This window comes from Drosophila simulans, chromosome 2R, assembly GCF_016746395.2.
Source record: "Drosophila simulans strain w501 chromosome 2R, Prin_Dsim_3.1, whole genome shotgun sequence".
Taxonomy (NCBI): domain Eukaryota; kingdom Metazoa; phylum Arthropoda; class Insecta; order Diptera; family Drosophilidae; genus Drosophila; species Drosophila simulans.
In genome coordinates this window covers 8,981,863-9,005,450 of record NC_052521.2, presented here as the reverse complement: position 1 = coordinate 9,005,450, position 23,588 = coordinate 8,981,863, and the positions used below count along the sequence as shown (strand labels likewise).

Genomic DNA, 23,588 nt, shown 5'->3' with positions numbered 1-23,588 from the left:
ATCTAACGATCTTCATTCTTCATCTTTTCGTTCAACCTTATCCTTATCTATCCTAACCTAAGCTTTCAAATATCTTTACGCTCTTTATATCTTTCAGATGATCTTTCAACAATCTTCCAATCTTCTGAAACTTCTACTATTTCTTGCTATCTCTTCTATAAGGTCGCAAGGTCTTAACGATATCATAATTGAACTAAACCAACGCCTTCTTATCTCCAATAACTTGTTGTATTGCAACCAATCCGATAAACTAAATGAATACGAGATCAAGTATCTGCAGCACATGCCACCAATAAGCTTGATGATTTTTAGCTCAATTGAATCTCTAAATTTCACACAAGTTGAATATAATTTAGGTGCTGATAACAAACTATTTTTGATTATGGGCAACGAAGAACCACCCTATGATTTCTTTCACGCCTTAAACTTACATTTTCAGTTTGCTGAATATATAATTGTGATCGATGAACCCGTTGATCTGAAAAGGAGCACCAAATGGCTAGACTTCGTGAAGCACCTATGGCAGCAAGGATACGTTCAGTTGTTATTCTACACCTCGTATAATGAAAAATTGTATCACAAAATTATTTTTCCCGAAATCGTGATAGAGGAGACTTTGGTCGAGCACTACATATCCATTCGGGGAACGTTTAATAATCTTTATGGCTATCCGGTTCGCGTTGCAGCCTATAATAATGCTCCGCGCTCCATGCTATATGTGAATCGCTGGGGCAAGCAGATATTTGCCGGGTTCTACATGAGGTTCCTTCGAGCTTTCATAGGCGCCAGAAATGGAAGCTTTGTGCCAGTGCTCACGCCAAGTGATTCCCCTGGGAATTGTACATTGAACTTGGTCAATGAAACCGTGGACGTGTGTGCAGATGCCTTGGCAGCAAATCCCGCCGCTTTTAGCTTAACCCATGGATTTAGGATAGCCTCGGCGAATGTTTTAGTGACACATGCGAAGCCCCTACACTCCTACCGCTATCTAACTGCTCCATTTCAATGGAGCGTATGGGCCTGTTTGGTCATCTATGTGCTGTTGGTGGTGAATTTCCTCAGCTTTATTGGCTGGCTCAGAAGTGGAAAGTGGGACTTTAGCAAGCATCTACTCGAGGTATTCAGCTCGCTTTTATTCAGTGGATTCTACCTGAAGGAAATCCGAGGAAGGGAAAGATACATACTTTTTGGAGTGTTGTTCATAGCTGGCTTTGTCTACTCCACCGAGTATCTGGGACTACTCAAAAGTATGTTGATCTCGGAGGTTTTCGAGAAACAGATTGATACGTTTGAAGCACTGGTGGAGAGTAATATAACCCTGATGGTTGATCCATACGATAAGATACTATTCGCCAAGTACAACATGCCCGAGATACTTTCGCCCATTATGGAACTGGTCAGTTTTGAAACGCTTTTGGAGCACAGAAATCGCTTCGATCAGGATTACGCGTATATACTGTTCTCGGATCGAATGGCGCTATACGACTATGCCCAGCAGTTCTTAAAGCATCCAAAACTGCTGAGAATTCCCATAGACTTCTCCTTCCTCTACACTGGCATTCCAATGAGGAAGAGATGGTTCCTCAAGCACCATTTGGGACGCGCCTGGTACTGGGCCTTCGAGAGCGGTCTTACGAGGAAACTGGCCTTGGACGCCGACTTCGAGGCAGTTCGCGTGGGCTATCTAAGCTTCCTCATCACGGAACATGTGGAGGCCCAGCCGCTGAATGTGGATTATTTCGTCATGCCGGCAATTGCTCTGGCCATCGGCTACATCCTGGCCCTTTTAAGTTTTGTCATCGAGATGACGGCCTGGCGCATAAGGGAATTCCTGGGATGCAAGAAGGCGACGATGACGAGTACCGGTACCGGTTGTCCAGGAGGCGGTCATGTTGATGTTGATTGAGTGACGGATTGATGTTGGGCTGTCTGCTTCGCAAGCTCCTTTTCTACATTCTTGATGTTGTAAAGTCTTTACAAAAAAGTGTTGCCTGTCCTTGTCCTCTATAAATAAGAAAAGTACCCAAATACGAATTGTACTATCACAAAAGTTCCTTAAATAAAATTAACTTACATTTTTTAATTATTGTTGGTTAGTAATAAAGAAATAATTTAAATCGTATTAAAACGTGTTGATTTCTATGTTTTTTAATGAAAGAAATATTGATTGGTAGTTACTTAAAAAAACTTTTGTTTCTATTTCAGATGATTTTCCTCCCAACATTTTTAGCAGTGATGCTTCTGATTACTGAAACAAATTTGATAATTGGAAAAACCTTGCCTGATATTTTAAAAGAGCTTAACGAGCGCCTGATAATTTCAACTAATATTATCTTCTGCAAACAGTTTGATAACCTTATACCTTTTGAAGCACAAACATCGAGATTTGTATATAGCTCGTTGGAAGCCTTTAATATCACCAGTTTATGGAACCATGTGGGAAACGATAATAAGCTGTTTGTAATAGTGGGAAATGAGCCACCATATGAACTTTTCGCCAAACTCGATTTAAGCTTTCAGCTGGTGGATTTTCTTTTAGTTATCGGTAACGAAATCGAAGAGGATATATGGAAGCGCTTTATCAAATATGCTTGGCGGCTGGGATATGTTAAAATCTTAATATATTCTACATACACGGAAATGTGCTATCATCACATACTATTTCCCAGTCTGAGGATAAGGGAAACTAATATTGCAGACTATACTAAGTTTCGAGGTACATTTCGAAATGTGAATGGCTATCAAGTTCGAGTGGCTGCGTACAACAATGTTCCCAGAAGTTTTATATATTCAGATAAAAACGGCAAAAGAATATATGCTGGATACTATATGCGCTTTGCACGCGCCTTTATCCAGAACATAAATGCTACCTTTAAGCCAGTTTATACACCCAACGATTCACCTGAAAATTGCACTCAATTTATTCTGAATAATACAGTGGATATATGCGCCGATGCTTTGGTTAAAAACTCCAACGCCTTTTCTGTCTCCAGGGAGCTCAGGATTGCTCCTGCCAATGTGATTGTACCCCATGGAAAACCATTGCTAAGCTATAGATACTTGGCAGCACCGTTCAACACCAGAGTATGGATTGCATTAGGCACTTATGTATTTCTGATTTCGGGATTTCTTTGCCTGATACACTGGCTAAGAAGCGGAAAATGGGACTATAGTCAAAATCTGCTCGAAGTGTACAGCTCACTATTGTTTACTGGCTTTCACCTGAAAGCAATTAATGGTATTGAACGCTACATTCTATTCGGAGTATTATTCATATCGGGATTCGTGTACTCCACGATGTATTTGGGATTGCTGAAGAGCATGCTAATATCAGAGACTTTTGAAAAGCAGATACAAACCTTCGAGGAACTGGCTGAATCGAATATTCCACTCCTCATCGATCCGTACGACAGGATGATCTTTCAGCATCATCACATTCCCAAATCGCTCTGGACCGCCGTGAGAACAGTATCTTCAGAGACATTACTCAATCATCGAAACAATTTCGATCAGAACTACGCCTATGTGATGTTTCCCGATCGCATGGATATGTTCGTCTATGCCCAGCAATACCTACGGCATCCAAAGTTCCGTCGCATACCCATCGAGATTTGTTTTCTGTTTGCCGGATTTCCCATGAGCAAAAAGTGGTTCCTCAAGCATCAGCTTAGTAGAGCCTGGTTCCATTCATTCGAGAGCGGAATCGTGAATAAAATGGCCTGGGATGCCTATCGGGAGTCAGTTGGCCAGGGATATCTTAGGTTTCCCATTACGGAGCACTTGGAGGCGAAGCCTTTGGGTCTATATTACTTCATGATGCCAACCATTTCGCTAGTCCTCGGTTATTCAGTCGCCTTGCTGAGCTTCATTGTGGAAGTTATTGCGTGCAAATTAAATTGTACTTCAAAATACAGATGTGGTTAAATGAAAGATTTAATTTTATGAATATAAAAATGATTTCTTAACAACCTCCGATTTAAAATTTAGAATTTATTCAACACGCTGCAGAATATATCGAATATATCCTTTGGAAATAAAACAAAAAATCTTATTTTGGGAACTACTTTAAAACGATGTATCTGCAGTATATAATACCTACCAGGTACCAAAAAGCCCCTGTAAGACTTGGGATCTACTTTTTATGACCATCCTTATCTGACCAATTTTCTTTGCAGCTTGAGGCAGTATCCAAAATACACCCACAAAAACCACCCTGTGGCCTGAAATCCTTCGGGATAAAGAGCACTTGAGATATTTCCAAAACATTTGCCAGCCAAGTCTCTAAGCAATTTGCACAGCCCATTGTATGCAGTCCGAATGATAACAGAAAAATAAGAATCCGGCCAAGAAGTAAGGGGTGACTTGTCCAAAAATCGAGCTGACTTGTGCAAATATTTGCCGAAAATGGAATTTTCGGGTCAAGTCAGTGTGCTGGTGTGGGGTTGATACCGACCCATTTGGGTGGGTGGATTTGGATTTTAAAGTTCGTTGACACCCACACGACTGGCACTTTTTTCGTGAGTTTTGTCGCTGTGGCGCCATTAAGTATGCAGCAGCAATGTGGCGACAATAAAGTTTGTGCCTCGGCGCCAAAAAATAAAAGGAGGAGTTGCAATAGCCAAGGATAAATGGAATGGCCTGGAATGCACTTGATGGGAGTTTCAGCCGGAGATAAGTCGGGCGATCTGGGACACCATTGTCAGTTCATCCAAATGATGGGCTATATGCGCACTAAAAAATGTTTCATGTTTATTTATCTAACTTTTTTGTAGATTATATATTGATGGAATAACTGAGCAAAATATGTGATAATATTCTGGTGTTATTAATAATGTTTAATATCCACATTAAAATTGAAATGTAGAGAGTCTCAGATACAAATAAATATTTTTGAATTACGTGCAATATTTATAAACACGCTGCATGGAAGCTTAAAATCAACGAATTATTTCCGCAAACTTTGAGTCATTGTTTTCACTGTGTGGCACAGTTTCCAGACAATGGTGTTGCCAACCCGGCTTGGAGGACTCCTCTTAATGAGTGGGAGGGTCATGTGCGTGCCTCGCATCCATATCGCAAAAATCAACGATAAACTCTCGCCCTTCAGCCGCTTTAATTGCCCAATTCGTGTGTTTTCAACGCGCTTCGAATCGAATCGAATCGAATCGAACTGAACTGAAACTGAACTGAATCGAAGTGAATCGATTTCGTGATTGCTCGATCCGTATCTGCTTTAAAGTAAACATTTGTTTTAATCTGGGGGCGGCTTTTAATTAAGATTGCGTACGGCGATAAATGGCAAGTGTTGCAGGAGTTCCCCGGGAATCGCGTTTCCATCGAGGGTGAGTACAAAGGGATTTCGCTGTTTTGTATTTTATTTCATATATTTTGCGTGTGTGTTTTGAAATCATTAAAATCATTATTTATTTTTGTTAAATTGCAAATAATATATCAAAAGTGAAAGTAAATTTGTTTTAGAACAATATAATATTTTATGAAACTAACACAACACATTGATGATTTAAAGAAAAATGTATTTATAACCTTAACGCAGCATAGTTTTATTATACTTTAAACCCGCAGGGCTAGCTCCTTCTTTTACCTGTTACGCAATTTTCCGAACGGCAGTTCAATCCGTCAACTCTTTTATCAGCCAGACAGGGCGACACCGTAAATCACCTGGGCAGCAGACAAAAGGCCATCGGAAACAATTGAGAGCTTGGACTGGGCCGTCATTGATACCAATATCCGATTGACTGGCTGGGATTCTGCAGCAGCTTTTGTTTTTTTGCCGGCTAATTGAAATGGCCGGGTAATTGTCGCTGATTCCAGCAGTCGCCGCCATTGCCAGGTATTGGTTGCAAAGTTAAACACTATTATTTAAATCAATGCCGCGCTTCCTTTTTTCGCCGCATCGCCACATATGAGATGGCAATTTATGGGCCATGCCTAATTGTCCGCACCGAACTTCAAAGTGGCCTCGCACCTCGATCTTGGCCAAGTCCGAGGAATGCAATTATCGCGCTCCAAGTTATGCTAAGATAAATGGCCACAAGTCCGGCACAGTCGGTGGAAATTGGCAACACTTTCCAGACGTCTTTCCCTTCGCGGTCATAAACTAAACAAAACGAACGGAAGAAATATGAAAAAATTGTGTGCCCTTGTTGGAGGCGCAAAGGAGATAAACCGCACACGCAACGGACAATTGGCCATTTTTGGTTGATTCAACAATTTATGGCAGCAGAGGGGGCGGAGGTGTGTCACTGGGTCCAAGTCGTCGGCATGACCAAAAGACCCACATAATGATAATAAACCCTGTAGGGAAGGATCCTTATTTTTTATGTTTTGCTTTTTGACTTTCGGTTAACACAAAAATTAGCATTGGTTTTGCAAATTTGAAGTATTATAGATTGTTGAAATGAAATCCCAAAATTGAAGCCACTGTTCAATTATTTTAATTCGATCACTTAAAAGCCTCATCATCCTGTTGCTGTTTGTCCCCAATCAACTCAAAATATTTCCAAGAAAGAGCCGCCTCCAGACATTAATCGAATAAAGATCTTTGGACATCGCCTGGGGCATTTGATGGCACTTTCGCTGGATGCCATTTGGCCAAGTCTTTGGGTCAGTCAGATGCTAAAAATAAAGAGTGAGCAAAGGTAGCAAACCGAGCAGCCGCGAAATGAAACGCTGTCCAATTAAGCGCAACAAACAACTTTACGCCACATGCCACACAACAGGCGTTTATCGGGCACTCAGATCGCATCCCGGTCGATCGATTCGATCCTTGCTTCCCCGACCACATCCCAAGCCCCATCCCCATCCCCATCCCTGTTCTCCAGTTCCGTGAGCCAGGCCATTGTAATGGCCAACGATTTGTCGCTGTCCGAGCCACAGACCCTGGCCCATAATGACACTCGTTGATCGTGCGGCCGCGATAAGATTGCGCAAAGATAAAGCGCCGATATCGGAACCCGAGGGTTAAAAAGCATAAAGGAGGCGATGGGCGGAGGCGACAGCAGCAGCGTTTATGCTAATAAGTTGACATTTGACCACCATGACGAAATAATGAACCGATCAGGAGCCGTCAACGTGACAGGTACTTCAAGGAAGCAGTACCATGGGTTGGGTATCACAAGACATAGTTTAAACTTGAACAGATGTATACTATATTGCCGCAAATATAGCTATAAATCAGTTATTTATGTCATTGAATTGATTTTTCATACGAAACAAAGTAAATCTACCTATTTATTAAAGGCATCAACTAGTTTTCTTTTTAAAAGTATAATCTTATATTTCTAAATTATTCTTAACCATTTAATAGGCAGAATTTGATTGATAAGCCCACTGTACTTATTAAGCGTTTTGCCGGACAATCTCGACATTTGTTTTGACACAGGAGCAGCCAGACCCGCCGGCACCGCTGGCCATGATGATCACTGATTTCCTGGAATTTCGCGCGCTCTCCTCGCTTATCGAGATGCAAATTTTTCTCAACTTTTATTGTATCTTCACACGATCTAAGCCGCCTGCTTGTTAACTACCATTATGTGGTCTCAAATGAATTTTAATTGTCGTACTTGTAGTTTCAGCTAATTAGCAATAATTTACAAATTGATCAACACTCCGTTCGAAATTTATTACACTCAAGGATTTTTTAAAACTATAACATTAAATGGAACGAAGCGGCTACTTTTGATCGCTGTACTTTATTTCGCTGTAGTTTCTTTTACTGTAGTTTCTTTCGCTGTAGTTTTTTTCACTGTAGTTTCTTTCGCTATAGTTTCTTCTCGAATAATCCCAGTTCCTTTGATACCTTTGATGAGGGTCCTGTTGATAGCTTCTCGAGCCCAGCTGATAGCCTCCTCCTGATCGGTTATTTTGAATCCTGTATTGCTCTTCGTCTGGATGCGGTCTATGGTTACGGGAATAAGGATGTTGGTTCGAGCCCTGCTGATAGCCTCCTCCTGATCGGTTACTTTGAAACCTATATTGCTCTTCGTCTGGATGCGGTCTATGGTTACGGGAATAAGGATGTTGGTTCGAGCCCTGCTGATAGCCTCCTCCTGATCGGTTACTTTGAAACCTATATTGCTCTTCGTCTGGATGCGGTCTATGGTTACGGGAATAATGATGTTGGTTCGAGCCCTGCTGATAGCCTCCTCCTGATCGGTTACTTTGAAACCTATATTGCTCTTCGTCTGGATGCGGTCTATGGTTACGGGAATAAGGATGTTGGTTCCCGCCGTCTTCCTGATAGGATATCGCTTTAAAGCCTCCTGACAGTCCTTTTAACGAATATTACAATTAAGGATAGGGTTAATTTAGTTCATCAATAAAGGTATTAAGATAAAAATATGAAAATTATGTATGTTTTGTTTTCGCGTCTGGACTAAAAATAAAGGCTTTTTCTTTATTTTAATGTATTAAAGCGAAGTTTTATTTATAATATAATATGCGTATCTCGGGATATTCAGGTTATTGAGTGGGCTTGGTGTCTACGGTATTAGCGTATAAGTCTTATCTTAAATATATCTTAAATATCTTAAATATGCGTATATCTTAAATATTTCATAAAAATAAGTGAATACGGTGAATATTACGATTTTTCTTTTAAAACAACAATCGTTAGTTAAGGTAATAGACATTACTATTGGTACTAACTGTGTTTGTATTTCTGATGCACATCTCTTTCTTCTATTGTGGAAGATCTCCTCTCTGTGGCAGCCAGCTTCGATGCGGTCTCCCGATTCGGGAGTGTCTTCAGAGAGCTCAAGTAATTGTTGCGTTCGATTTCATGGCCGCGGGCCAAAGAAAAGGCTGCGAATTGCATATAGAGTATGTATGAATATTTAAACTGTATTGTATGAAAGAAATCCTAGATCCTACGAACTTTGTATCGCCTCCTCAGGGGACTTGTTCATTACGCTGATCATGAAGTAGCAGATCAGATAACCAGTTCGATTTACTCCATGTGTGCAATGGACGCCAATTAGTTTGTCTGCAAGAAAACAGGAATGTAAAGGGTTATAATTATTTTCAACATATTAATAAATAAGTGTATGTAGGCACCAACTTAGCACTTCAATTGTAAAAAAGTCTTTTTGACATCGAAGTCAACTTAGTTGGGTGATATTTCTTCCCTGTTTAAAAGCAGCACCGCTTCCTTTCTGTAGTGCGGCATGTTTGCTGCAAATTGCTACAAATTTCATTTCAAACACGGCCACAGGAATGTCCCTCTCTCGAGCTCCAAGCCTCCCAAATCTGCCTCCACGCCCATTTGGTAACACCCACGCGGCGGGACCGCAACAGAGAAAACCGGCCTGGCAATTTGGCATAAAAGCAGAAGCGACCTGAGCTAAATCTAGAAAACAGCGCGCTCTGCCAATAATAACATTGGCTATAAATTTCACAAAAACATGTCAGCAGGAGGGATTCGCAAGCGGTTTCCAGAGGGGCACGGACAACCCAACAGGTCGCGGTGGCCTGCCTTTGTCCACTATGCGGGTGCTTTGGCTTTGGCTTCGGTTTGGCTTTGGCCTGGTTGCTGGATTCCCTGGTCATTGGCAGCGGGCGAAGCTGCCAGTCAGTCAGCACGTCATGTTTGGTTTGCATTTAAGCCAACTTACAGGCAAAACGAATAACGAAATTAAATTACGAGAACGAACGGCGCATCCTTGTCGATATACCAAATACAGTGGGATTAACTGAAAATATTTAGCAAAATATTTAAGAATTCCACCTAAACTTAACTTTTTTCTTCACAACTATGTGATTATATAAACAAAATAATACTTCTTTAATATGGAAGTGGCTGATTTATGGTGAAACTGCATATGATTCCACTGTGCTCTGCGCTGGGCCAACGACTGTGCCTTGTTTTCTAGCCTCATCGGTCGTTGACAAGTTGCGACCACCTCGGATTTGACTTATTTTCCTGATCTGTTTCGTTGTAAATATGTTGGCAGCCTTCGTGTATTTATTTATTGGTTGCTCCACGCGACTTTCCGCGGCGCCAGATCGTGTTTTAATTAAGCCCTAGACGGCATCAGAATCTGCTAAGGCATTCTGGCCGACATTTTTGCATATTGTAAGCCAAATTGGTTCGCACATACATTAGCGCAAGATGAAAGTGCCTGAGAAACATAGGTTTTATCCGCGCCCACTTTATCGAAGGATTGTGCAGCACACAGACGATTGGATACCCTAGGAACTTCTGCATTTATGCATTTGAATATTATAAATGAATAGATGCTTGCCGATGGCCTCGCATACCTTTGTGCATAATTGGAAATGCCTTTTCCCCACTCACGGCATGACTAAGCTCCGTAAGTGATTTGTTTGCCCGGCTCCCGACTGGCAGACAGCCTCAAGCTCGGGCTCAACTCAAAGGCCAAAAAACTGACTGGCTGACTGGCTGGCTGACTGATTGAGTGTGTGCGCGCCCACATCGGTGCGCCAGTTGGCTGTTAAAGGGTTAAATAGAGTATTTCTCTTTTTACTGGCACTTGGCTGTGAGCACATTTCACCGCTTTGGCCATGTTTGCTGTGTGCTTGCCGGCTGATAGGAATCTTTGGAGGCAGTGCAGCCAGGGATTAGGATACGTGGTAATTGCGGGTGCCCCCTTTGATACGATTTGTTTGCATATTTTGCGGACCTAATTGCGAGGACAGATATGCATCTGGATCTGCATTGTTGACGGGAAAGCGTTTCCCACGGCAGCGGGCGCCCAAAGATCATGATGTGTGGGATGAATTGTCAGCACTCACCATTATCCGCGTTGCTTTCAAGGAAGTCTTTTACGAAAGCACAGAACCTGCAATGACATAGGAAAGATATTGATCATTACATGAATTGGTAATATCTTGGATTAAATAACCAATTAGAATTTCTTTTCATTTCATTCCAAAAACAAAGCAAAATTAATATAATGCATATTGCACAAAAACATTTATAAGAGCATTAAAACTAACTAAACTAACTAACTTTAATAGAAATGTTGTAATTAATTATTATTGTATTAATAATATTGTAATTATTAGGAATATTGCCTACAATGAAGACTTATCCAAATGTTTTAAAATTACAACATTTTCCAACCAGAGCTAATAAATCTTCCTATTAATAGTTGCTTAAATTCATAATTACCTTTCTGCTAGCTTATGCGAAGGTGTCTGCTTTCCGGGGATCATCAGCTTCTGGTGGCGCACATCGTGGTTGGTTATGGCACTTGGGTGGTAGTATCGGTCCGTGTTGGTCAAATCGATGATGAGACCCAGATCGGGTACGAACTGCAGAAGGGATTCGGGCGCCAGGCGAAGATTCTCCTCCACTTTGGCGTTGACATGCTGCAAAAGATAAAAAAAAATAAAGGGAGCTGAGCAAATATACGAGGGCATTACAATGGGGGCCATAGATTGCTCAATTTATGCAAAATGCCCGGAGGGCTGGCAATTAATAAAGGCCGTGGATCCGTGGCGTTATTTAATTAAGCAAAAACAATTTAATTTAATATTCATGTGGGGTCCATGTTCCAGTTGCCACTTTTATGCATAATTACAATGCACAAATTTCGTCGTCGTTCGTTGTTATTTATATTTTTAGAGGGCCGCTCAGTCGGTGGTCCAGATCCTGGGTTTTCAACATCCATCAATTGGCGGCTCTCCTGTCAACCGGTTTCTTGGATCTCGGATGCAGTGTGGTACGCCACTGGGCGGGCGGGGGATCATCGAGAACTCACCTGCTTCAGCGGCACCTTAAAGGCGATAAAGCGAGTGCCAGGAACACGATCTCCAATCGGTTTGTACTTCAACCATCTGCAATTGGTACACAAATAAAAACATGTTAAAATTACCAGCATAAACAACACGGTTTGTTTTTGGTATATTCATCTGAACTGCACTCACCTGTCTGGTATGTCTTTGACCATTTTGTCTGTTCGCCAAACCTTTTACCCCAATTTGAAACCGAAATTTCCAAAGTTTTCCAAAATTGTTGACAATGTTTTGGAAAGAAATAATTCTTACTCCAGCGTTGCCAGATAACACACGGATTACTTAACATATGGTGCTGAGTTGACACTGTTAGCTAAACTGTGACTGGTCACGGTTATTTTTAAAACGCACTCATTCGCTTTGTAACTGAAGTAATAGCATTCATAATCTTTAATAAATGCTTATATTTAATAATAAATGGGAATTTTTTTAAAACTTCATTCTTCATTAGGCTCATAAATAAATTTAGGACCAGTAATTTTCATCGACTTGCATATTCTTTAAATTGGTAGATTAAATTCAATTAAATAAGTCAATTAATCAATAAATTCTAAGATTATATTTCAAATATGTCCAGATATTAGTTTTTCACACTTTTTTCGCTTAAGTTTGTGCTGCTTAAAGTTAACATAGATAACAGACTCCATCTGTTAAGTAACAGCTGTTGTGTATTTGCTAAGTGGTACCAAAAAACGGCAAACGCTTAAATCAGCGGAAACCTTTGGACTTTCTGTGATTTTGTAGCGAAGGTAAGAGTTTTAATTAAATATTAATGGACATAAATTAATCAAACAACAATTTTCCCTCGCGTGTATAGCTCCCTCAACCCCCCAATATTCAAAATGTTTGCCAGCAACACGCGTAATCTTATGCGCAGCAGCATCGTAAGTGGAAAATTCTTAAAAAGATAAAAGCGCTAAAAATTGAATAACAATTCATTCATTTTCCCACTTTGCAGTTGCAGCGATGCAAGAGCACTTTGGTGGTAGCCGAGCACAACAATGAGGCCCTCAACCCGATCACTCTGAACACCATCTCCGCGGCCAAGAAGATCGGTGGTGACGTCACAGTTCTGGTGGCAGGCACAAAATGCGGACCCGTAAGTCCCAAGAAGTCTCACATTAGGGTGGTTCCATTCGCAGGGATTTCGAATCATGAATTAATCTAACCAAATTGGCTGAACGAACATGCATCATGCATCCTAAGTCCTTTGCGATCTGGTAGCAATCAAACCGGCAAAAGATTATATAAACATATCTGGGTAAATAAAAACACTTTTGTGTTGTTGGGAATACTGCATCTGAGAGACAGGAATTGTTAACCTTGATTATATACATTTGACTAAAAGAACATTTTAAAAAGGGTCCAATCTAAATTTTCCAATTAACTCTTGCTAAGTTCCGATGAAAACAAAAGCACGCTATTCCAGTCAGCATCAAATATTTTCATAATAGATCTAAGCTTACTAAAGTTTTGGATTGGTCAACCCTTACTTAGTATAGTAACCATGTTTCAAAAATGCTAAGCAAAGTGATTTCAATACATGATCATTGTTATGATTAAGGCTTAAAAATACCAAGACATTTAAATTAAAAAGCATCGAACCACCCTAGAGTGACTCCACTGATTATAAGTATTTGGTGCGATAGATAATCTTACATAATCACTCTCTTGTTTTCCAGGCCTCCGAGGCTCTTTCCAAAGTGGAAGGCGTGACCAAGGTTCTGGTGGCCGAGAATGCCGCCTTCAACGGATTTACCGCAGAGGCGCTGACCCCATTGGTCCTGGCCGCCCAGTCTCAGTTCAAGTTCACCCACATCCTGGCCGGAGCTTCGGCTTTTGGCAAAAACGTGCTGCCCCGCGTGGCGGCCAAACTGGATGTGTCGCCCATTTCGGAGATCATCGATGTTAAGTCGGAGGACACCTTTGTGCGCACTATCTACGCCGGAAATGCCATCCTTACCCTGAAATCCAAGGACGCCGTTAAGGTGATCACCGTGAGGAGCACCAATTTCCCACCGGCAGCCACCAGCGGTGGAAGTGGAGCCGTGGAGCAGGCACCAGCTGGTGACTTCGCCAGCAGCCTGTCCGAGTTTGTATCCCAGGAGCTGACCAAGTCCGATCGCCCCGAGCTGGCCGGAGCCAAGGTTATTGTGTCCGGAGGACGGGGCCTGAAGTCCGGAGATAACTTTAAGCTGCTGTATGATCTGGCCGATAAGTTTGGTGCCGCTGTGGGTGCCTCTCGTGCTGCCGTGGATGCTGGATTTGTGCCCAATGATCTGCAGATCGGTCAGACTGGCAAAATTGTGGCTCCCGAGTTGTATATCGCCGTCGGAATCTCAGGCGCCATCCAGCACTTGGCTGGCATGAAGGACTCCAAGACGATTGTGGCCATCAACAAGGATCCCGAAGCGCCCATCTTCCAGGTCGCCGATATTGGCATCGTGGCAGATCTTTTCAAGGCCGTGCCCGAACTAACCGGAAAGTTGTAAGGCGAGATTGTCACGTGTTGTAGTATAAAGATTGTGTACCGATGAATTGATAGCTGTTGCATTTATTTGAACTTTTACATAAGTCCGTGGAAGATTTTCCCTTAAATTTTGTAATAAAACAAGCCGAAGACCTATTCTATGTGAAAATTGAAGTCTTATCAGAACTTTACATCTGCAAAATATTTAAACAAGACTCAGGGCTAGCAATAAACTAAATTCAACTAGGATAAACTGATTACTGGCTAGATTGCACCTAGTGTAGGATTTGTTCCCTTATCAGTTTCCCATCGTATGTTTATTTTTCAATAAGCTTTTATTAAAGCTTTTTTAGTTAAAATAGTTATACTAGAAAGCTGATCAAGCTAAAACAAATTGTAGCTAAAAGCATCAAAAAGCTTTCTCGCCAATTGCGAACTTTTCAAAAAGTGTGAAAATGTGAAATTTGTGTAAAAAGGTTGAAAGATCAAATCAATAGGATTTTTACGCTTAATAATCCAAATGTGCAGGAATTGTTTAGGAATTCGTAAATCGTTGGTATATTTTTGGTACAATCAAGTTAAATATAAATCGCAGAATCATAAAAACTAAAATTAGGCCAAAAACCACGCCTATGACCAAAGTGGTCCACTCTAAAGGATTCAGGCTGTTGGTGGTGGGTAAAACGTGTGTGTTGATGCCACTCTAAAAAGGAAAATGATTGAAATGAAACCTCGACAGTTGAGAAATGATCGAAGAAACTCACCCAACCACCATTCTCGTTAATCCACGGCACCAGCTCATCTTCGATCACCTCGGAAACGCTCTCCATCAGCTTGGGCAAGTATTCCGGATGTCCTTGGCGCACACAATCAACGGACAGCCCACCGGCGATGGCGAACAGAGAGATCACCTTGCTCCACGTAATCTCCACACGGAAGAGCTCGCGACCCACGGCTCCCAAAAGCAAGCTCACAGCATCCGGAGTATGGAACTCACCACCCGGATTCCGGCAAATCTGACGAGCTACTCCGTTGTATATCCGGGGATGCATGCGCTCCAGTTCATCGCCCAGCTTGGGGAAAGGTTTGTAAAATTATTAATATGATAAAATAAAGAGTTATTGTTTGCTTACCACTTGGACCGCTGGAAACACATCGCGCACAATGCCCATGGAGGTGGAGCCCAGTATGCTACGTATGCGCTGCAGTCCCAGCTTTTTGTTGAACAAACCGGATCTTCTGAGACGTCTCTTGATATAATGACCGCACAGGCAACGACCCTTCGGTTTTTGGATTATGTTGGAGTTATGCAATCTATTATATAAGGAATTCCTAGACTACCAACTCACCTGAGAAATGATATCCTGCGCTGGAATCTGTGCCGCCTTCCAGCCAATCGTGTAGGAGAGTTTCCTGGTGACGGCATCGCTGACATTGCTCAACCTCCGCCTCGTGGTCTCCTTGGGACCACCACCCACCTCCAGAAGGGATGCGGAATGCAGTGTGGCTGGAAAACTGAACTTTCTTCGATTCTGGGCCTGCAAGAGGCGCTCACTTTGTGTGGTGGCCATCGGAAATCCGTTGCTGAAATTATCGTTATTCGTGGGATACGAGGTGCCGGGCATGTTTCGCGCAACCGAGATCGTTCGGGATCCCTGAGGGAAATCGCCTATAAGTATGGCAGGAAATGGCGAGACTTGAGTCATATATCAACTGACTGAGGATCCAGTTTAAGTTTCTAACGATCCCCCCCACGAAGATTGGTAAATGGAGTGTGTTGTTAATTTAATAAATTGCATTCAATTTGGCAAATCTTCCGCTGGGAATCATAGCCAGCTGAAAGGAAAACCAGTCAGTCAGTCGCACAGTTACATCAAAAATAATTGGCTTACTACATAAATGTCATGTTTAGCTGATTGAAAGACCATAAACGTGGCTCAAAAACATATATAATATATCATAAAAGATATGCGTTAGTAATCTAACAAACATTTAGATGTATTCTCTTTAAGCCATTATACAAAGTATTATGATCTGAAAGAACTTGTTTAATTTAATTGTATATTGATCGAACATTTGTTATTAACTATGTGATTTCCCAATAATGTGTTTAGGAACAATGTTTCCTCTGTTTAGTTTCCATTATGACGCTCTGCGATGACTGTTTGTTTGAGCCTGCCCAAAATGGGCACATTAACGGACAGATTGTCGGCTCGTTAGGTTTGATTGGCTTCTGGCTAACAGCGATCAGAAATCCGCAATATGGCCAAAATGCTGCTGTGTCGCAGCTGTTGTCATTAGTTGTCCACAAGCGAGATGTCAAATGGCAAGTGATTTGTGGGACAATCTGGCTGGTGGAGCTGGTGGTGCGGCAAGTGAATTGAAGATTCAACTATGGAACTTGGCTACTTATTCCCTGGAGAGCACTTCGCAATTAGCTTTACATAACCTGACCCACTCAAGACCCATTCGTGACCATGGAAAGTCAGTTGGCTACAAGGAAGTCGTGTGGCACTTACTTTTTGGGGGGACCCGACTCGATTAAAAGTGATAGCTGAGAAAGTGTGAGGTGCCAGAATAATTTGGCCTTAAATTAATCCAGGCCATTGGGAGTCACGCCCAAACGTCACAGCCTGAAGCTTATAAAAACCATATCACTTGCGGCCCAATCAGTCAGTTATTGGTCAATATGTCAACCAAGCGGATCATAGCCCTATTTGGATTGCTAACTATCCACCAGACCCACGCGGATGTGTCGCATTTCTTTGCTTCGCCATTGGAACACTACGGAAACTATCTGCATGGCCAAGTGCCATTCCAAGTGGGACTATCGCCTTCGAACCTGTATGGACCTCCGCCTGCTGCTCCCATAACTCCTGCCCCAGTGGCTCCTGTGGCCACCACCGAGTTTAGCCTGCCGGAGATCATCGAGAATCGCAGTGTGAAGATTCAGGGATCGGGACATGGCAACTTTATACCTCTGAGTCAGCACTATCTACCGCCAGCTGTGGATGAGCGTCCCAACTACGAAAGCCCCAAACCAAGGTGGGTTACCAATCTCAAAGATACACAAATCAGATCCTCATTATCCTAACTATAACTATAGCCTTTATAAGATATATAATTCATTATTTTTTAAAGCGAGGAGTCTTATCCAGCTTACTACTATCCCCAACCTGGAGGCAGCATCATAACCACCTCCACACCCACCACTACCACTACTTCGAGACCCATAATTGTACAAGATCCTGGAGAGGATATCGAGACAATACACTCGCCAGGCTACGACTATCATGCCCCGGTGGCTGTTCCGGTATTCCCCCAAAAGCCATCCACACCTGCTCCAGTTTACCTGCCACCCAGTGATGAAAACCCGGATCAAAATCAACTGAGACTGCGGCTGAAGGACATGCGTTGCCTTTCGGCGGGTTACTTCCGAGCTGTTCTTAAGTTGGACAGCTTCTTGGGAGCAGCACCGACTGTGGACCAGGACAATGATGATCAGCTGGATAAACGCTGCGAATTAAGGCTGTCTCGAAGTTTTCTGCTCTTGGACATTTCTGGCGAGAATTTCGAGCGGTGTGGTGTGAGATCCTGTGGCCAGGATCTTTGTCTGCGCTTGCGATTCCCCGCCATCAGAGGGTTAAGGACCAGTGGAGATTCGATCTTAACCCTACACTGCAAGGCTCAAGAGCGAGTGGCTGTCAAAACGCATGCCCTGAAAATGGGCGTGGCTAATGATGTGTAGGATAGGATTTCTATTAGAGATTGGATATTTTTGAAAGCTAATTTTTTTCTTCTTCAGGCAAGCTCGAAGTGGAGGTAGCTACGCCCATGGAGGCGATCAAAATGCCTTTCGCACCCACGTAGAGTTGCTGAGAAAAGGAAGCACTGGATACACGCGTAATTTGGAAAACAACGGTGCCGTCCAGTTGGGCGAAGAGCTCCTCCTAAGAGCCCATGTTCTGGCCGGAGATGGTATGTCACCTTTCAATTAAAGGCTTAAAGGCTTGACAGATATGGCCTTGTATCTTTCCAGGCTGGAACTACACCAAGCTCAGTGATGTCCAGCTCCAGAGGATTGCAACCGGTGGAGAGATCCTCAACACGGTTCAGTTGGTCAGTTCGAGGGGCTGTCTAAATCCCGCCATGCAGGCCATCTGCGCTCATCCACCCATTCTGGAACCTCCGCTCGGCCAGAGACTGCACTTCAAGGCGGTCATGTTCCCGGGGATGCGAAGTGGGGAGGTTCTGGTCATATCCATGCGCATCACTGGCTGCTTGGAACGCGAGGATTGCCAGGTGACGGCCCAAGATTGTTTGGCATCGGTGGGCCAACGGAGGCGACGGAACGTCTCGCACGGCAATAGCACCGAAGTCTCGGAATTCTCGCATCTCACCTTCCGCGTGCTGATGCCCGGCGAAGAGGATGTATCTCCCAAGAACCCGAATGTTGAGATTGGAGATTCGGGTGTCAGGGAGACATCCAAATCTTTAGCTCTCTTTGGAAGCTTGGGATTTGTGGTGATGCTACTGGGTGTTGCCGTTGTGGCATTGTATAAATTTGGAAAGTAGTTCAATTTGAGTCATGTTTTCACTTCATTATTGCTAACTACATGAACATACCCCTTTTAAGGCACAAATCTTTATCTAATTTAAGTATAATGTGCTGCTACCCATCCATTAAAAGCGGTCACAAAACGCCATCAATAGCAATCGTATCTGTATCTGAGGCGCCAATCTTGAACGGACTTTTATCTATCTGGCTGCCAAGTAAATTGACTTACTGCGGAATCAACAGCCAGCCAATGTTTGCCCATTTCGAGATTAAAACAGAAATTAGCACTTAATAAAATGTAATTTATGTTCATGTCGCCAGTGATTGAGCGGACCTGAGAATAAGATCCAAAAAAATAAAAACAGCATGTAGGCAAACCGATTTCCAAACTGCGCGCTCAGTTCGCAAATTGCGATCTGCGATTTAGTTATGGCCAGATAGTTGTGGCCAAAACCGAAATTTTATCACGTTTTCACGCTTCGAGCGCGGCTAATGAAACCTCGTTCACTCACACAGTCGATTTCGATTTTAGGCTTTGTTATTTGGTGCAATTTGTTGGCGGTTTTCGTATATGATAATCCATCCATCGGCTGGCTGACAGTTGGCGCTTAATGGGCATGAAAATCGCAGCCAATTAGCCGTTGATTTCAGCCGCTTTTGCTCGATGGGTGGCCAAAAGTCTAGAGTTACAAGTTAATTGCTCATTGGGGCTTCAGGAGATACAAACATAGGTATTTCGGAATTTGTTTGCTAGCTTTAAATAGTTGAAAAATAAATACACAAATATTCAAATTTTTATATTTAAGTTGCTACTTCCGTAACTTTTAACTAGTTCAAATACGTTTTAGTGCCACTAGATATATTTTTGCACCTGCAGTTTTAATGAAATTTGTTTCACATTACATAAGCGATCATAAATATATTTTGAAATTACTTTCCACAGCACAAACTGGCCTTATAGCACTTTTCGTTGACCTAACCCAAGCGTAGATGCATTCCCACACAGCTGAGATCATCAGCCACAGCTCGGCGAGACGCCCCCAATTGCATCCCCATCTCCACTTTGGGGAATGTGGCGCGATGTTTTGCAGGCTGCGCCAGCGATGTTGGCTAATTAATAATCCCAACGCGTTCCGGCTCGAACACAAATAGATTTGGGGGCCAATCGGGGAAATCTTGAGACGGGGGAATCTTGAAGCTCGCAGGCGATGCTACTTTGTCTTTGTCGCCTAAATGGCAGGCAAAATGTTTGCCGAACATAAATTAATGTCGTCCCCAACTGGCGCTTAAGTTCGTGTTCGATTTGGCCGCAATCCGTGTACTCCACTCTATAAAGTGGAGTCGATGTAAAGCTCCCCCAGTCGCCGCCACTCATTTCTTTAGCCAAAGTGGCTGCAATTTACACTCTTCATTCAGCATCCAAATCGGCCAAATGGGGATGGGGAGCCAGTGTGTGTGTGTGGACCTGGCCTAAACAATTTTGATGTCTGCTTAAATTACCGACTACTTAGTGCCTAGTTTAGCAATGCCTAATAAATATTTATGAGCGCACTTCATTTTAGCCAAGTTTCAATGGACAAGCAAAACGCAGTTCTATGAATGGGTATCGGTGTTCATGACTGGCAATCGGCGATTTCGCTGCTCATTAAAGGAGTCGGCACAACTCGAAAGGTTTTGAAAGGGAGCAGATCGAGTTAATTAAAACATTATACTTAAACGGGAGATAGCAACTCATTTTTTAGCTTTTATTTCAGAGTTCAATGAAAGAAAAACGAGAATTCGTATAGAAAATCTTGATGCTTAAACAAACTCCTAAAATATAAAATGCATAACTATTTGCTAACTGATAACTAAATTAATCTCTGGATAATATGTTCTTTATATATTAAAAAAGAAATTCTTGATATAAAAAACTCAAATAATTACAAATGAACACAACTTCTTTCTTGGTTAAGCGTTTAATAACTTTTATTATTTTTAATTTTATTTGTAATATGCCTGACGCCTCAACGATTCTACGTAACTATTTGCAAATTAATTGGATTACACAAGCTCTTACTTATTTATGCACAATTAGTGCAGCAAAACTGCTCTCTCAACACCCAATTGTTAATGCTTTCCGATTGGCCGGATCACAAAAAATATAACTAAATCAACAACTCGGAATCGGCGAGTTGCGCGCACTCATTATCAACTTTTATTAGCCAAAAGTGTCAAATGCTTTATCTCGGGCTTGGATTGGCCCAAACCGAGATGCCTTAAAGCGTCGCTAGGCATTTCATTTCATTTGATTTTTTTGTTTTGCCATTTTTTGCCAACTTTATTGGCCGCTCGACTCGTTTTTATGGGCTGCGTTTTTAGCATTGTGCGCATGTTAACATTTGTGTTATTGATTTTTTACAACATTTGACAGTTACGCAGACTCCGGATTGCAATTTCGCATATCTTTTTGTATCTCTCGGTTTGTTTTCGAAGCGAATTCGCGTAGCGCATGACAAACGATTTGGAGCAATTTGACTTTCGACTGCTGATTGGTTAATCAAATGTGGGTTCATTAAATTGCCAGTTTTTACATTTAATTGCATATTTGATCGGCGGACAGAAGTGACAGCGCATAGTAATACTATATCATAAACGACACATAAAGTGCTTGCAAATAGCCGCAATCTTGCGGTTTTACTGCTTTTTGCTGTATTATTATTATTTCAATATTTTTTGTGGCCACTCGGCTCGAATGAAAATGGGAAATTAGCAGACGCTAAAACGCCTCTGTTTGACATCGTTTGCAATTGGAAATTTACACCACCCTCAGACGTTACAGGTGGCAAACATTGTTCAGTTCATTAATTGTTGATTTTGCACTTTTTCAACCATTCAGCCAGTCGCCCGCCAATGTGCGTCATTCAAATCGAACGTGCACGGCGTTAAAGCCAAGTTAATATGGTCTAAAGGGAGGGGGGCAAGGGGTGCAGCTGCTTTTCGCCAGTTAATTGCATTTACTTCTCGAGGCTTTGTGGCATCGGGGGAATGAGCTGATCTTGTTCGAAATCCCTAAAACATTTACACTCGTACTTGGAAAATGGGTGTCGCAATTGAGTATTTTTTGCAATTTTTATGCATAACATAAACTCACTTTTGTAATGAAATTATTGCAGTTGTAGCTTGAATATACAAGATTTTGAAATAGATACTTTTGAAATGAAATATGGCATTTAAATTTTGAATATTATTTTTTTATTATTTTGAATGTTGAAATATGCTTTCTGAAATTTATAAATGTTATATGCAAAATAACACAAATGTTTGTATATATTTAAAACAGCTTTAATTGAAAATTTACTGGTGAGCTGTGGAAATTTATAGATCTAGCTTATAAGAAAAACAAAACAGATCTTTAAGAGTTTGATTTGAGTTTTTTGTGACTAGAGTTCCACTTTATACGATTAGATACACCCACAAAGTGTCACAGTTCCCAACCATATCTTTGAGATACAACACCCCCATACGTGCACATGTATATCTACAATTTTCGCTTAAAAATCATAAACAATTTAAGCGAATAGACCCGGCAAATCAAAGTGTCCAATGCCTTTGTCAATAAACATTTGTCGTTCCACTAATTGCCGCTCGACCAACTAACAAACAAACAAACAGCAAAGCATTAAAAAACAAGAAACAAAAAGCAGAAAAAAAAACCAAAAATCATTTATGGCAAAGTCAATTGCGCTAGTGCTATCTCTTTCGCGCGATGTGGGTGGAAGCATTACGTTGATTATCCAGCAAAGCCAACAACAAACACACACAACAACAACAACACACACACGCACGCAGAAAACAACGAAATTTAATTAAATTAAACTTGCTGTTGGCCTGTTTCTCCTTCAGCTGCTACTTCTTTATTCCGGTTAAAAAAAAAGGGCGTTCAACTCAAGGGTTTTATTTTGCAATTATTGATATTTATCCGTATCGCTTTTGCCACTCATTTCAGTTTAAGTTTACGGAATGACCTTTATCTGTTTATATTTGTGTATTTTGTCATTATTTGTTACTTGCACATTTGTTTGTGTTGTATTAAATTGCACATTTTCATTAGCCACAGGTGATATTTGCTCTTAATTGGCATTTAACACGTCGTCATTTTGTGTGGCTTATGTTGATTTTACATTTGCCATTTGACGATTTATTGCTCACTGTGAAAAACAACTAATTTCTCCACAATTATTTGCTAAAATACCACTCCCTTAATCGGCTTATCGCACATTTGGCATCGGATCGCATTGATACGGATGTTTATCTTTGATTGTCGGATGCGCCATTTGTGCTGATAGTGATAATGGGTCATTTGTTATTATCTTTTTCAATTTCGGTTTACGATGGGCGAATAATAAGGCAGAACTGTTAGATTCCGGCTGAGCGGCATGGAAATTACTTAATTACTTATGCGGGGCGCGTTCTGGTTGGCAACGGAATCGGAATCAGGTTGCTGTATATTCACGGTCAGCTTTTGTCGTTCGAAGGTTTTCATTTCAAAGTAATCACCGGAAACCGCAAATAATAATTTATATTGTCAAATTTGTGGTAGTGCATTGAAAAACCAACCGTTTATTTCCCAACGAAAGCTGAAACTTGAGAAGCGATGCCGAAAAACGCTGCCGCAAACGTTCCGCGCTCGTCGACGGTTGAAAATGAATTGAACCGAAGTTGAAAGAAGCGAAAACCAAATCGGAAAACAAACTAACCGCCTTATCGATATTCAATTATCGATTGCCGATAGGTGTGACC

The 23,588-nt window shown here is 41.7% G+C and overlaps 6 protein-coding genes across 9 annotated transcripts; 4 read left to right on the top strand and 2 right to left on the bottom strand.

Annotated features, from left to right (window-relative positions):
• Positions 1-2,016, top strand: LOC6734035. The gene has a single exon (XM_002081035.4). The coding sequence runs from the start codon at positions 98-100 to the stop codon at positions 1,904-1,906; it is 1,809 nt and encodes a 602-aa protein (XP_002081071.2). The 5' UTR covers positions 1-97; the 3' UTR covers positions 1,907-2,016.
• Positions 2,017-2,829: 813 nt separating this feature from the next.
• LOC6734034 lies at positions 2,830-3,924 on the top strand. The gene has a single exon (XM_002081034.2). The coding sequence runs from the start codon at positions 2,830-2,832 to the stop codon at positions 3,922-3,924; it is 1,095 nt and encodes a 364-aa protein (XP_002081070.2).
• A 3,693-nt stretch (positions 3,925-7,617) lies between these two features.
• LOC6734033 (RNA/RNP complex-1-interacting phosphatase) lies at positions 7,618-12,071 on the bottom strand. Of its 2 annotated transcripts, XM_002081033.4 has the most exons (7): positions 11,911-12,071; positions 11,745-11,820; positions 11,153-11,352; positions 10,774-10,820; positions 8,897-9,004; positions 8,668-8,823; positions 7,618-8,291 (listed from the first exon to the last, which is right to left on the bottom strand). In XM_002081033.4, the coding sequence occupies exons 1-7, from the start codon at positions 11,931-11,933 to the stop codon at positions 7,693-7,695; spliced, it is 1,209 nt and encodes a 402-aa protein (XP_002081069.3). In that variant the 5' UTR covers positions 11,934-12,071; the 3' UTR covers positions 7,618-7,692. The 2 variants fall into 2 exon arrangements, with proteins under 2 accessions (XP_002081069.3, XP_016027051.2); XM_016167847.3 differs by lacking the exons at positions 11,745-11,820; positions 11,911-12,071 and adding an exon at positions 11,407-11,737.
• Positions 12,072-12,387: 316 nt separating this feature from the next.
• Positions 12,388-14,417, top strand: LOC6734032 (electron transfer flavoprotein subunit alpha, mitochondrial). Its single transcript, XM_016182282.3, has 4 exons — positions 12,388-12,527; positions 12,596-12,662; positions 12,737-12,877; positions 13,461-14,417. Exons 2-4 carry the CDS (start codon positions 12,621-12,623, stop codon positions 14,268-14,270), a joined length of 993 nt encoding a protein of 330 aa, XP_016027050.1. The 5' UTR covers positions 12,388-12,527; positions 12,596-12,620; the 3' UTR covers positions 14,271-14,417.
• Positions 14,418-14,781: 364 nt separating this feature from the next.
• LOC6734031 (bcl-2-related ovarian killer protein homolog B) lies at positions 14,782-23,551 on the bottom strand. Of its 3 annotated transcripts, none has more exons than XM_016167846.3 (5): positions 23,406-23,551; positions 15,598-15,917; positions 15,382-15,528; positions 15,013-15,321; positions 14,782-14,951 (listed from the first exon to the last, which is right to left on the bottom strand). In XM_016167846.3, the coding sequence occupies exons 2-5, from the start codon at positions 15,871-15,873 to the stop codon at positions 14,784-14,786; spliced, it is 900 nt and encodes a 299-aa protein (XP_016027049.1). In that variant the 5' UTR covers positions 15,874-15,917; positions 23,406-23,551; the 3' UTR covers positions 14,782-14,783. The 3 variants fall into 3 exon arrangements, with proteins under 3 accessions (XP_016027049.1, XP_039147383.1, XP_016027048.1); XM_039291449.2 differs by lacking the exon at positions 23,406-23,551 and adding an exon at positions 23,244-23,282; XM_016167845.2 differs by lacking the exon at positions 23,406-23,551 and adding an exon at positions 22,670-23,206.
• Positions 15,917-19,178, top strand: LOC6734030. Its single transcript, XM_002081030.3, has 4 exons — positions 15,917-17,293; positions 17,390-17,992; positions 18,054-18,226; positions 18,288-19,178. Exons 1-4 carry the CDS (start codon positions 16,938-16,940, stop codon positions 18,821-18,823), a joined length of 1,668 nt encoding a protein of 555 aa, XP_002081066.1. The 5' UTR covers positions 15,917-16,937; the 3' UTR covers positions 18,824-19,178.
• Positions 23,552-23,588: the final 37 nt, after the last annotated feature.